Genomic DNA, 14,751 nt, shown 5'->3' on the forward strand with positions numbered 1-14,751 from the left:
AAATAAATATATTAATTAAAAAGATAATGAAGCAAGAAATATTTTCAATATTAAAGGGAAGCCACATCAGGGGAAAGTCATTCGTTCATAAGGCTTTTCTTCTTAAAGGAGAAACAACCCTATTGCGTTTTCAGTTATACTTTCATGCCAAATTTATTTAACTGTCATTTAACATCACTCTATTATAACTATGCCTTTTTGATCTTTAAATATATTCCCACTTATCTCAGTACATATTTGAAAATGTATCTTAACATGAAAACCAGTGAGTAACGTAAAGAGAAACCTTCCTTAAATTTTTCTCCCACATTTAAAAAATTTTCTTTCCTAGCCCATGGGATTGGTAGAAATAGAACTATAGTTATTAGCCCTTATGTTTTTCCTCCCAGAATTATTTGTGAGTCAGGGTAAGTGGGTAAGCAGTAGATTCCTGGACAATTTTTGAAAAAGAACTTCAAAGAGAAATTTGGAAAATGTCAAATAAAGCTGAAAGTTGTATAATTTCCTTATGTTTGCCATTTCAGTATCCTGGTATCATGACATGCCCAAATCCCACCAGCTTTTTGCATGACATTGGAGACACCTTCCCCAAACTGAGTTTGAACATCATCAGTAGCGTAACAGTAAGAGAGAGACCAAAAGCAGAACCATAAGATCAGAAAAATAAAATCAGACACATTTAGAAGCCTACATTAGCATTTATGCAAACATTTAATTTGGGGCCACTCTTTTGAAAGATGGTAAAATGTTCCAGTGAAAAGACCAAAGAGAGAGTAGCACAAGTTGTTCTATTTGAAGAGCCACAAGAAGGGAGAAAAAGGAAGATTTTGGAATGAAGTTTCCTTTTAAATCAAGTGCTCTTCTGAAAATGAAGTAATAAAGGATTCTATGTAACATTTCCCAAAGTTATGTATTTTTATTCAGCAGATTTAACTGGGATGAAATTAGTATTTAAGAGTTAGCATATAAAACCAAAGGAAGAAAAAAAAACTCTTGTTACTGTCTTTCATTGTCAACACTACCTGCAAAGCATCAAAGTGGATATAAAACTTGGGTCGTAAGCAATGTGAGCATCTTAAACTTACAGAATGACATAATCATCAAAAGAACAAAATTTCATGTCTAGTCTACTAGGACACGATGGCAAAGATTTTCTTTTTTTCACCTGTATTTGGAACTAATGCCATAAAGCGTGCTCACCCACAAACGGAGTTTGCTTTTAAGGAAAAAGCAACCACAAAGAAGCAAGTGTGAGTTTAAACCTCTGAAACAGCACAAAGAAAGAAAGCCTTTCAGAATCTGAGACAGCATCTACAGTTTTAATAACAAGTTTCTTTTTTTTTTTTTTAGCTTGGCAAGAGGTTAATAGGTTAGCAGCAACTGGAGAAAAGAGAAACAGGTAAGTGATTTAGTGATTACCGATATGGTTCAGTTTTTGTCTTTCTCATTCTCTTCTCTTGAGGGGTCAGAGGCACCCGTTTCCAGAGCATACTCCAATCCCATGCTCCTCGGGCATACCCATCTTCGTCACCACCCCCTTGGGGTACAATTTCATAAGTGTTGCCATTTATGACATCTATAATCGGCACAGTGCAAGTGGTTCTGTATTGTGTTGATGATGGCAGCGAAGATGAAATGCAAGGGCGTGTAGGGACCCACATGTTTACACGAGTACATGGGGAAGGAAAAAAAGAAAAGTACTTAGGTAAACGTTCCACGTAAGAAAAGGAAGTAGTAATCTTTACCGATAAGGTTCAGTTTTATGTTTTCTTTTGGCCTTTTCCTTGTGGCTTAGAGGAATACGCTTCCATAGCAAACTCCAGTCCCAGGCCCCTCTGGCAAAACCATCTTCATCCCCACCTTGCTGTGGCTCAATGGAATAATCATTCCCATCTATGTAATCTATCAGAGGCACAGTGCATGTGGTTCTGAAACATTTACAGAAAATGAAAAAGCATTTAAGAACCCAAAACTGACTAGTTGAGCATGCCTAACTAGATTATCTCTTGTTACTGTGGGTTTGCTTTTTTTTCTCCTCCACTAGGGGATTTTCGTATCTAATGGGAAGTGAATGAATGCTTTGAAAAGTCAAGGAGGCTGTTTTCTTAAGGGAAGGAGAGAGGAGATGTCCCTGGGCTCACAGACACATGTCACGGACGAAGAGCCATGAACTTGAACTTAAATAGGATTTCCTCATTTTCACTGTGGTCCTACAGGCAACACCCTCTTGGTAACTTCCCATTATTTACCAGATTTCCCTGCCTGTTATTTTCCCTCCTTACCCCTCCATTAAACATGAGTGTGTGTGTAGAAAGATAATACCTGCGACACGTTCAGCAGTGCTCCCAACTCTTTGCTGCTTCCTACTTCTTTGGAAACAGTGACTGTGAAAATCTGTTTTTGTACATTTACTTGATCTTCTTTTCCTACTTCTTTTATTGGGAAAAAAACTTTTCTTTTATTGCAAAAAAAAAAGTACTGTATTGTATTCTGGCTTTTTAAAAAAAACAAGGAAAGAAAAATCCCTCAAAACCTGCTGAAGAACATAAATAGTGGCCTGAGAATTTGGAGCAAAAAAATATTATACCTTTTATGTGGGCTTCATGAAAATGCTAGAACTATATGACCAATCAGGTGTAGAGCCAGCTCTACAAAGATAATCGGTATCCTGCTTGTTCCAACGTTCATTTTATCAGAAAGAATTTTAAAATGCATCCCCTAAAATGGAGATTATAGTTTTGGACAGCCACGTTAAGGTGCTTTTTAGATGTTTAGAAGCCAATAGGAAGGGGAAAATTAATGGGGCTTAGAATTTCGATACAGGGGAAAGGTACTTTATTCCCTCCCGACATTGGACTCCCACGGGCGAGAGGAGGGTCCCTGTGGTATGACTTCCCCTCACCACCCCGAGGACAGCCAGCTTTCACCAGGAGAGGTGAAGGCTTGTTATCTCTCCTTATGATTCTCAGATTTCTAAGTATGTGGTGGAAGGTGTCCCAGAGAGATCTCAGTTGGGTAGTTTATAAGCTGTCTGATCTGGGGCAAACTAATTAATTTCTGTTAGCCTCAGCATCCTCTTTAGTACAAAGGAGGTAGTAATATCTATCCTGCAGGGCTGCTGTGAGGATTAAATCAGACACCACGTGAAAATCGTGTCTGATAGATGCTCTGATGATAAAATCCTCCAAAAGTTCTTCCTCTGTCTCAGGCCATTGCCACAAGGACATGTCTTATTTCTTCTAGATTCTGAAATAGTCAGGATTCTGGACTAAAAGCAAGGAAGGCTTTGGGAACTCGAAAACTGCTGCTGCCCATCTACTGTTTCAGACCTTCTGTAAATTGGTGATTACCACATTTCCACAGGATAGCTGTCTACTTCTAAACTTGAAAGGTCCTATGGGAACCCAAGGCCTTGCCACGGGTAAGAGCTGGCCCTTACTGTGTAAAATAATCACTTCAAAGGGCATAAAACCACCCAGAGGCAGAATTCCAAAGCATGCTCCTTCAAGCCTTTAGAATGTTACCACAGTGCGCGGGAACAATTAATATTGCTCTTAGAGCAAAGCTTTTGTAGCCAGAGGAAGATGATTCTGAGTGAGATGCCCTAGGCTCATCCCAAATGTCTAACTGCCCGCATGTGAATCAGCCCCAAGTAGCCACCTAGATCCACCCAGGGAAACAACTAGCTAAAGAAGAAAACTCAACATACAACTTGATGCACTGAATGGAACTGGAATCAGAAGAATGGGAACATTATTTGTCCTAGGATGAGGTTAACTTTTCAACCAGGAAAGAAAAGAAGCAAGGCAATGTTACCTGTCCTTTGATATGGGAGCTACGAGTGGTGCATACCAGTTAACTGCCACCTCACAGTGGGCATCGAGGTATATCAAAACCTGGAAAAAAAAAAAGAGGCAGGGTGAAAGAAAACTCATATACAGCACGACGTATATCACGTACAATTTAAAATTAGATGCTAATATAAACTGGCATTAGAGTCAATTTTGATATATAAGTTATGTGTTTAAGGTAGCATTTTCAATTTTAAAAAATTAAATGGGTACTTAAAAATGTAGATGATCTTTTAGTTACCAAATCCAAAATGTTGACATAATAGATATCAAATGTGTCCTACCTGTCCAAGTTTAGCCTTCTGGGCACCGATACTTCGTGCCTGAATTAAACCTTCTCTTCTCTCATTTCGAAATACCTTGACTAGGCCATTCCACAGCTTAATATAGTCATCCAGTTTTTCTTTTAAGTGTTCTATGAATAAAAAATTCAGTCAACATTATAAATTATAGTTATGGCTAATAAACCACTTAAGCTATTTTTTAAAATTAATTAATTTATTTTTGGCTGTGTTGGGTCTTCACTGCTGTGCGCGGGCTTTCTCTAGTTGTGTTGAGCAGGGGCTACTCTTCATTGTGGTGCGCGGGCTTCTAATTGCGGTGGCTTCTCTTGTTGCGGAGCACGGGCTATAGGCGCGAGGGCTTCAGTAGTTGCGGCGCGCATGCTCAGCAGTTGTGGTTCGTGGGCTCTGGAGCGCAGGTTCAGTAGTTGTGGTGCACGGGCTTAGTTGCTCTGCGGCATGTGGGATCTTCCTGGACCAGGGCTTGAACCCATGTCCCCTGCATTGGCAGGCGGATTCTTAACCACTGCGCCACCAGGGAAGTCCCCACTTAAACTATTATTTTTCTCAAGAAATGAGGATAGGCAAACAGGTCCTTTGAGTACTCAGTAATTTTACACAGACCATACTGAATGTTAAATGTATAGGGAGGTAAGGTGAAGTGTATTACTCGAGTTAAATTTTGACCTTAATATACCTACGGAGAACTAGCTAGCCTAAGAATTATCAAACCTCTCTCTAAACATTAAATAAATGATGACTATGCCAACTGACATGAAAACTGAAAAAAATCAAATGTTAATATCATATCTAGAAGCTTTCAGGCACAATAGTTTTTTTGCTTTTGGAAGAAGCAGTGGTTCAGGATTTCTGAAGATGTACTGCCTATAAATAACATGACATGGCCTTCAGGATCCACACAGGGTATAGGTTAATATTTGTTTCTGAGTCATCTTTCTACCACAATCAGTGTTGAAGGGAGTAGTCTTGGTGTGGTGAATATAGTTCCCATCCAGTTGGCAAGTAACAATAAAAGATCCCATTTTCTCTGTATTTTAAGCATCAAGTGTCTGTATATATATGTGTGTGTATGTATATATTTATAAATAAATCTTTACATATTTATATAATAAATACATATATCATTTCCACACATATGCGTGTATTATATGTACACACACACACACACACACACACGTTTGCAGTTTGGTAGAGAAATTTTTGTGTTATAAAAACAAGATACATTTGCCAAACTTTCCATCTTGGCTTCCTAGTTGCAAGAGAACAGTTTTTGTTTGTATTACTATGAGCCAATGAAACTGACTCATCACAGCCACAACTAATTCCTGGATCCTTAAAAGATGTTTCTTGAAGACACAAAAATTATTTTTAAGTTGTTTAAAATTTTGGCCCATGAATACAAAAACAACCCCCAAAACAGCTGTATTTAGTGATGAGCCCGTGGTTAAATGGGCAAATCAGGCTGTACATGTAATACTTTATTCGTTTTTAAGGAGCTTATAATTAGCAAGATACTCACACATGGGTATTCAAAATTGAGAAGAAAAAATTTTCCATTCTCTACTTTGGTGTCCAGTTTTAATGAGAATTATAAATAAAATTCTCATGCTGAATTACAATGTTTCCCCAGAAATTCTTGGTAATTTTCCTTTCAATATAAGTTTTTTTTGTTGCTGTTGTTTTTTTTAAGAAAAGCTCTTACCTTCCTATTTTTTTTTAGTTCTGTACAGTCCTAAGTTGTTTTTTTTTTTCTAAAGCCCCTTCTGACTTGCATTAGGTACTTTTTTGGATATGTGATCTAAATATATCTAAAATAAATTGTTACGGCCAGAAATGAGTTGATGGTGTGCTCTTTAAATTTAGATTCTAGTTAAGATGACCTTGGCTGCCCTTGGGTCTCACTACAGTGGACAGATCAGTGCCCCGAAGGAACACGGCCCCTGCTGGGGGATGATCAATCCTCCCCAGCCCCAGCCCGGACTGCACGCTGGGCCACCTGACTTGCTGTGGCCAATGAGAAGCAGGCAGAAATCATGTGCTCCCGCAGCTTCCTTCCCTGAGTGCTGCGAGGAGGACACGTTGTCCGTGTAGCCCTTTGCCCAGTGCACAGGTGGAGAGGAGTGTTCTCTGTTCAAAGGCCCCAGACCCTTACGTTTTGAGGACATTGTAACTTCCAGAAACCCGAGGGTTCTGAGCAGCCAGCTCTTTTGTGAGGTTTTATATAAATTAGTTAAGTATTTTGTCTTTAAAAGAAAAATTATAACTCAGAGTTTTAATTACTGAATATATTGGGGAAAGAAAACAATCCAAGTTTTCACCTAAGGCAGATTTACCAAATGCTGTATAGTTTTACTGAGGATAGGACTGACAGGTGTTCAAGGGTGTTTTGAAATTGGGAAGAGTAATTAAAGACCTTCTGTACTTCTGTCCAAGAGTAGCCCCAATCAACGACCCTCCCGATGCTGTTAAGCTAAGCAGACCCTATATGTAATTGCTTTTAAAATGTGTTACAAGAGGCTGTTAGAGATTTGTAACAACAGAAGCACTGATCACAAAAAAATTAAACTGAACGAAACAGTTAAGCCCCCAATTTTGTTCTTTCCTCGGGCCAAGCAAGAAAGCAAGATTTTAGAATGGGAAACACCTTTTGGTGTCTCTTCACTTTTTTTTTTTTTTTAAAAGACTATTCTGAGCTTTTTAACTTGTATTAATAACATAGTGGTTCTTAAAATCAGTACAGTCATAGACATGGGATTTCTCCAAGCTGTTTTTGTAGACTTAAGTTTTGCTAAATCTAAAACATTGTTGGCACCAACAATATCACTTAAAAACATATTTTCAAATATTTATTTGAGACAGGAATAGTATTCTTAGTGAAAATGATCCCGTTGTAGAAAATTGCAACGAAGATGTCTAAGCTAAAGGCATTTGACGACTGAAAATCTAAAGTTATACATTCCCTGCTGTAATTAAAAATTATTAGTTGAAGAAAGTGGTAGGTCATATTTCTGTTTCTCTCCATGCTAATATATGTATACAAGATCAAGATTCTACTTGTGTCCTTGCAAAAACAGCAGAGATTTATCCAGACTGCAAGAGTTCTAAATTAAGTTTTGGAGGAAGCTTTTGTAAAGCCATTTTGAATGGTATTTTCATGCTGCCTATGTTCTGACTTCTTTTCTAACATTATATCCAGTGGTATCACTACTTATACACAAAAACTCTCTGCAGAACTCATTTGCCAAAAAGCAGATATCCTGTTGTCATTGAGTTGTCTGCGCTCTTTGGTCAGTTTTCAAAGGTTTCAACTCAGCTTTATGACAAGCAAAGAAGAATAAATAACTGCCCAGACTTGGGTTTTAGCAGCATAATTACATGCTGCTTTGGGGTCTGAGCTATAGCATTATCTATCTTTTGATATTTACGTCATTAAGAAGATATATTCAGCTTACAATAATGGATCTATTTGAAGAAAAATATTTTAACTTAAAAAACCCCACTTATCTGGAAAATCACTGCTCCATCTCTCTCTTGCCAAGTTGAACCAAGACTAACCGATGTCTCCCTAAATGTGTTAGAGCTTGCTCCACAAAGAGAGTAAAAAAATAAAACACAATTTCCTTCTATTCAATTATCTTAAATCAAATCTAGAACAAAATAAGCTTTAGTAGGTACTTTCTTTTATAAATAAAAATAGTCCATGGTTTCTGGTCAAATTCAAAATACACTGAAATGCAAAATACAAGCTATTAAACAGGTATATAGGTTTCAGTTTATAGATGTGGACGGAGCTTTGGGTGGCACTGCAATATACCTGCCATTGCATTTTTTCAGTCATTCAATAAATTACCTCTACGATTAAATTTTTATAAAACCCAATGCCCAAAGAATTGGTATAGTATAAGACCGCGGTTAAATACACAGACTTATGAGCCTATAGATTTGGATGCAGCTGTTAATTACTATCTCTGTCACTGCTGGCAAGTTACTTAACATCTCTGAGCCTCAAGTGCAAAATAAGGATGAACAATATGTATCACAAGGCTTACTGTCAGAACTAAACAAAATAATTCACATACAATGCTTAGCATAGTGCCAACTTGTTGATAATAGATGTTAATTATTAATTTCTGAAGACTATTTTGAGATCACCTTTTTGCAATTGCTTATAATTATTTTATAGACAAAATGCCGATTCCATAGCCATTACCTTTGTTACTGAAATCGTCAATTAACACGATTTCTGCTAAGTATTTCCTTGGAGTCCTTTTAATTACGCTGTGAACTGTTCTCATGAGGGTGGACCACCCTTCGTTATGGAAGACGATGACAATGCTGGCCGTGAGCAGGTTTTCATCATAATGCCAATACTTGCATCTACAAAAGGAACATTTCATCATATTTATTCAGAGGTAATCTGCAATGTTTGGTTCCAAACTTACTATGACTACGTCTTCTGATTGGATTAAATATTATGGACTTAACTAAGGTAAGTGAATGAAATACATCTTATATTTTAACAGAAACCCAAGGTAGAAGAGAGAAGCTGGTATGAGATGAAGTTACTCATATTCAAGCTACTTCTTCACCAACCGGCACTTATTGCGACAAAGAGAACTAATTTGTGAATTTATGCTTCTCAGCTGGGGATGGTATTAAGGTTTGTTTTCCATGACTTCAATCTCAGTTTATTTTCTGCTTTAAAACTTGAGCTTCTGGTGCAAGGGATTTATTTTACTTGCTGTGAATAAACCACTGTGTAACTGTGTTTGAAAGCTGTCCTGTTCTAATATGGCTAAAACATTCAGAAAAACATGAAATGGGCTGAAGTGCAGCATACAAGAGACATTCCAAAATTGGAATCCATTCCAAAATGGATGAATAAACAAAGTTCTAATAGTGTTTAGAGTTATCAGATTGACTAAAGAAGGGTCTTTAAGTGTTTTACGCAAAATTACTTCAAATAACTGTAGCAGGGATAAAGTTGCCAGAAACCTTTTTCTAGTTGGAAAGAACCCCCCTGCCCCCCTACACGGTTGGCCCTCCATATCTGCTGGTTCTGCATCTTAAGATTCAACCAACTGTGAATCAAAAATATTGGAAAAAAATTCCCGAAAGTTCCAAAAAGCAAAATTTGAATTTTCCATGGCAACTATTTACATAGTGCCTACCTTGTATTAGGTATTATAAATAATCGATTGAAAGTATACAGGAGGGTGGTGTGTATAGGTTATATGTAAATACCATGCCATTTTATATAAGGGACTTGAGTATCCACGGATGGATTTTGGTATCCGAAGGGGTCCTGGAACCTATCTCCCGGTGGATAACGAGGTACAGTTGTGTGTATATTATACATATACAAGCATATGTGTATACACATATATGTGTGTATGTACACACACACACCCACTTTTTTCTGTTTGGTTATGGGAGAAGAACAAGACAGTAAGAACACGGCAGACAAATGAGAACAATCTGAGACCCGTGTTCTTTCTGCAGGAGTTAGCTTTCAGAACTAGCATCTGGTGCCTATTACCTTCTCCTTGGTAAGTGGAAAAGAAAGATTTTTTTTTTAATCCCAAAGCTTTTCATGGAGGAGTAAAAAAGCTTGTTCCCAAGATTAAATTTAAAACCATTAAAGCAGCAATTAACATTATCAGCTTGATAACCTATACCACCATTATCTAAAATAGGACCTGGCCCAACAGAGATGCAAACAATGTTTTCTCTGGGTATTTATTTCCATTTCAACGTAGTTCTCAATTGTCTGTGTTCTTAGAGGTTGCTTTTATAGAAATACAGACTGAGTCTGGAATCCATCAAATCTTATTTCTTACATCTGCATTTTCTTGTTAAAGGAGTAGTAAGTACCTGCTACGTTCTGAGCTAGGCACTAGCTCAGCATCAAGGAGCAGACACAGTCTCTGCCCTTATGAAGCCCACCGCGAGACACAGAGCAAATGTCTGCACTTTCTCTGCGTGTGACAGTGGGGAAACCATGGTGCTTTGACAGGTGGCCCTAATTCAACCTCAAGACAGGTGGGCAGGAAGGCGTCCTGGACCCATGAGGTGAGAGTGAGACCAGAAGGATGATTTAAAAAGTACTGACACCAAAGAAGTGAGGAGGAAAAGATAATAGCACACAATGAATTGTGTGCATGTGATTCAGATAAAAAATGAATAGACGGAAGATCTATACCTTTGGAAGGTAGAATTAAAATATGAAAAAAACTGAAGAGGAAAAGTTACAAAAGGGCATTTGCAGTATAATTACAAATACCAGCATACTTATTATGTGTCAGGCACTATTCTCTGTGCTTTACTTTTATTAACTTATCTAACCTCCCAACATCACAATGAGGTTAGTACTATTAATGTTCCCATTTTACAGATGAGGGGACTGAGGTCAGGGATAAATGACTGCCTAAGATCACTCAGCTAGAGAGTAAGGAAGCCAGACATAAACCTAGGCTATCTTGGGTTTATAAGAAATCTTGTTAAAAGTAAAATGAAAGAAAAAGAAAAAACACTAGCTATACCTATCTATGAATGGCTAAGAATTGATCTAAGGTCTAAGGTCTAAGAACTGATACTGACATTGAATATAATTGAATATAATGTCAATACAAGGCACTCATCGAGCTTATTATTATGTGATGGCAGCTCTCTCCCCTCCCCCTCTTCCCTGCCCTTTGTGGCCTGGAGATACCCCAGGAATGGGGAAGGGGGTGGGGGCATGGTAGCCTTCGGCAACAAAGAGGGCTTTTCAAGGTTGGGAGGGGCCATGTGCTCTTTCAGAGTACCAAGTTGAAAAATACAGTAGTGGAGGGATGCAGATTTTGAAAGAAGATGTGATGAGTGTTTCTGGAGAGAAACTAACCTGGGCAGGTATGTCTAATTTTGGAAGGGTAGGGACAAATGATCTCCCTCCCCGAAACTGCAAAAACAAGCAAACGCTCTGATGGAGATTCAGGCAATAATTTTCTTCCCTGAGTCTAACCACTGGGCCTAAAGAAGCAGAACTGGATGGGAAAGACACAGATTTTGGTTTACAACAGACACCAGAATTGGTGAAGATATTTAAGTCATGGAAGGAGATTTGGAACTTGCTGATTTCTAAGGCAAAAGATGACAGCTTGGAGAAATGAGCCAGATGAGGACTGTTGGAAACAGAGGGAATGAAGGAGAGGAGGAAGGAGGAAAGTGAAGACGAGAGGGGGCCCACAGCGGACACCTTCCTGTCCCAGGGACTGCTTGGGCAGACCGTCCATCGGAAGGTCTGGACGTGCTACCTTGCATTCCTACAGGACAAGGGGACAAGAGCTGGAAGAGAGTGTGTTCCCAATTTCTCCATCTTCCCTCACCTCTGTACGGTTTGAAAATAACTCCAAAGATGTAAACTAGGTTATGTGCCAGTAACTACAACTCTTGGTATATATTTTTCCTATTTTCTTTGTCTTAAAAATTACCAAACAAAAGCAATATTTTTTTTGAGTCCATCTCTTGAAGTAAGGGAAATAAAAGCAAAAATAAACAAATGAGACCTAATTAAACTTAAAAGCTTTTGCACAGCAAAGGAAACCATTGACAACATGAAAAGACAACCTACTGAACGAGAGAAAATATTTGCAAATGATATGACTGATAAGGGGTTAATATCCAACATATATAAACAGTTCATATAACTCAACATCAAGAAAAACAAACAACCCAATTAAAAAATGGGCGGAAGAACTGAATAGAGATTCTTCCAAAGAGGAAATGCAGATGGCCAACAGGCACATGAAAAGATGCTCAACATCACTAATCATGAGGGAAATGCAAATCAAAACCATGATGTCACCTCACACCTGTCAGGATGGCTATCATCAAAAAGAACATAAATAACAAATGTTGGCGAGGATGTGGACAAAAGGGAACCCCTGTACCCTGTCGGTGGGAATGTAAATTGGTGCAGCCACTGTGGAAAACTGTATGGAGATTTCTCAAAAACCTGAAAACAGAACTACCATACAACCCAGCAATTCCACTCCTGGGTATATATCTGAAAAAACCAAAAACACTAATTTGAAAAGATACATGCACTCCTAAGTTCATAGCAGCATTACTTACAGTTGCCAACATATGGAAGAAACCTAAGTGTCCATCAACAGGTGAATGATTAAAGAAGAAGCAGTATATATATATACACATACACACACACACATATACCATACACATACATACATACAATGGAATACTACTGAGCCATAAAAAAGAATGAAATTTTGCCATTTGCAGCAACATGGATGGACTTGGAAAGCATTATGCTAAGTGAAATAAGTCAGAGAAAGACAAATACCATATGATATGACTTATATGTGGAATCCACAAAATACAACAAACTATGTGTATATAACAAAAAGAAGAACACTCATAGAGAACAAACTAGTGGGTACCAGTGCGGGTGAGGGGCAATATTGGGGGCAGGGAGGTACAAATTGTTGGGTATAAGATAAATAGGCTCAAGGATGTATTGTACAACATGGGGAATATAGCCAATATTTTGTAATTACCACAAATGAAGTTACCTTTAAAATTTGTATAAAAAATTTTTTTAAATTGAAAAAAATTACAAAAGCAATACACACTTTGTTGTATAAAATCCAAACAATATAGAAGCATATAAAGTAAAGGTAAAAGCTGCCCCCTTCCCTCTCCCCAACAAATCTCATCTCCTAGAGGAAGTCATTGTCACTAGTTGTTGTGTTTAGACATTTCATGCTCATGCAGACATATAAATGTATGTCTAGATATGTCTAGATATATTCAGATGAGTATGTATAGATTCGTCTTTCATGTGAGTATGTATAGCTTTATCCTGTTATCTAATTCTTTGTAACTATTGCACAACATTGCGAAGTATGGCTGTTCCATCATTTTTTTAAATTAATAAATGTTTTTGGCTGTACCACGTGGCTTGCGGGATCTCAGTCCTCCAACCAGGGGCTGAACCGGGGCCTTGGCAGTGAAAGCCCAGAATCCTAACCACTAGGCCACCAGGGAACTCCTGGCTGTTCCATAATTCATGTGACCTTTTCCTTATGGACATTTCCGTTGGCTCCACACTGTGACAATGATCATCCTTATGCATAAATCTCTACACTCGCCCTTGCCTGGAATCCTTCCTACAAAAGGCTCAAGACTGTAAGCCCATTAAGGACAGGAACTTCATCTGCTTTGCTCACCACCATCTAACACAGGGCAGTTGCTCGATAAATATTATTGAATTGCTCTAAGGGTATTTTTGAAATGCCTCTAGATGTGTTTTCTCCTCTGCGTAATGTCCACTCTCCACCCTACGGTCCAACTATTTTGAGGTACTGTCAAGAATCAGTCAGTCCATACGGCAGGTGGAGACAGAGGCTCTTCTAGCAGGAGAGGGGGAAAATCTGGAGGAAGACCAAAACAGAGCAGATAGTTGATAGACCAGAATAAAAGCAGATGGAAGGAGGGGCTCAAGCCCGGCCTCCCTTTCTGAACCTTAGGGGAGAGGCCCATTGGGGAGGCTGCAGCATGGGGTAGAGATGATGTGGGTATGCGGGCAGGGGGAGCTAAGCAGTCCCTTCCCACCTCTTCTGTGCAGTGTCCTTGGCTCTCGATGGAGCCAGAGAGCGTAGACGCTTTCCACCTGCTGTCAGCAACAGAGTTAAGAACCAGGGCTGCCAGGAGCCACCACGTAAGGAGTAAGGCGACGTGCAGGGAAGCGACGGGGAGGACGGCTTAAGCCGGAGCCTGGCCCGCAGGCTCAGAGGATGCCCATGAGAGCCGGAGGGGAGATGAGCGCCCACAGCGGGGCAGGCGTGGGGAGGGGCCCACAGGCTGGGGTGCAGCAGGTGAGCAAGGTCAGTACACCTGGGAGCCAGGAGTGGGTGGCAGGGATGGCGGGTACTGGCCAAACTGCTGCCAACACCTCGAAGGCGCCACTCTCCTGTCGCCCCCCGGGCACGGGAGCAGCCGGAGGGGGACGTGCACTGCAGGCGGGCATTTGCGCTGGGAGAGCGCGCAAGCAAGTGCCGATGACACTGCAGAGCCTGGACCAGAAGACTCAGTCCTGAGAGAAGCACCCTGTGTTGAGGTCAGACCTCCATTCTGCAGCATTTCTCTCACTTTACTGGCATAAAATCTGTAATAAGCTCCAAGAAGGAGGGCCAACGGAAACATGATGCCACCTTGCAATGGATGGGTTCTGTTACAGACTTCTGAGTAGTTTCTCCTTTCTGGCGCTTCATTTTCCAAGAAAGCTTAAAGACCCTCGGCGCCAAAGGCATCGCGCTCTGTGCTAGTTATTGCAGAACTCTCTGGCTGCACATACTTATAGCTGATTCACAATGCTGTGTTAGTTTCAGGTGTACAGCAAAGTGATTCAGTTATACATATATATACACATTCTTTTTCATATTCTTTTCCATTACGGTTTATCACAGGATATTGACTATGGTTCCCTGTGCTATACAGTGGGACCTTGTTTATCCTGCAGAGTTTTTCTTAAAAGTAATTTTTACATAATATTTCCATGGCACCTATGTGGTGTCAGGTGCTTGTATCAGAAGACA

The 14,751-nt window shown here is 39.5% G+C and overlaps 1 protein-coding gene and 1 long non-coding RNA gene across 6 annotated transcripts in view; one reads left to right on the forward strand and one right to left on the reverse strand.

Moving 5' to 3' along the window:
• GALNT7 (polypeptide N-acetylgalactosaminyltransferase 7) overlaps window positions 1–14,751 on the reverse strand; it is a 117,953-nt gene that overhangs the window by 17,933 nt on the left and 85,269 nt on the right. For 4 of the 5 annotated variants that reach the window (XR_009541705.1, XR_009541704.1, XR_009541706.1 and 1 more), the window contains exons 3-6: window positions 8,364–8,530; window positions 4,136–4,266; window positions 3,817–3,896; window positions 1,420–1,602 (exon numbers count right to left, since the gene is read on the reverse strand). Coding sequence is in view for 2 of the 5 variants with exons in the window: in XM_060155816.1 (XP_060011799.1) it covers window positions 1,420–1,602; window positions 3,817–3,896; window positions 4,136–4,266; window positions 8,364–8,530 (561 nt within the window). In the remaining 3 variants the exon portion in view is untranslated. Of the gene's footprint in view, window positions 1–1,419; window positions 1,603–1,745; window positions 1,929–3,816; window positions 3,897–4,135; window positions 4,267–8,363; window positions 8,531–14,751 lie in introns of all 5 variants that reach the window. The other variant, XM_060155817.1, reaches the window with a different exon arrangement.
• LOC132523929 (uncharacterized) lies at window positions 988–8,825 on the forward strand. Its single transcript, XR_009541708.1, has 3 exons — window positions 988–1,250; window positions 1,351–1,399; window positions 8,677–8,825. It is a non-coding gene; the product is annotated as an uncharacterized LOC132523929 (long non-coding RNA).

Source organism: Lagenorhynchus albirostris, chromosome 7 (assembly GCF_949774975.1).
Source record: "Lagenorhynchus albirostris chromosome 7, mLagAlb1.1, whole genome shotgun sequence".
NCBI lineage: Eukaryota > Metazoa > Chordata > Mammalia > Artiodactyla > Delphinidae > Lagenorhynchus > Lagenorhynchus albirostris.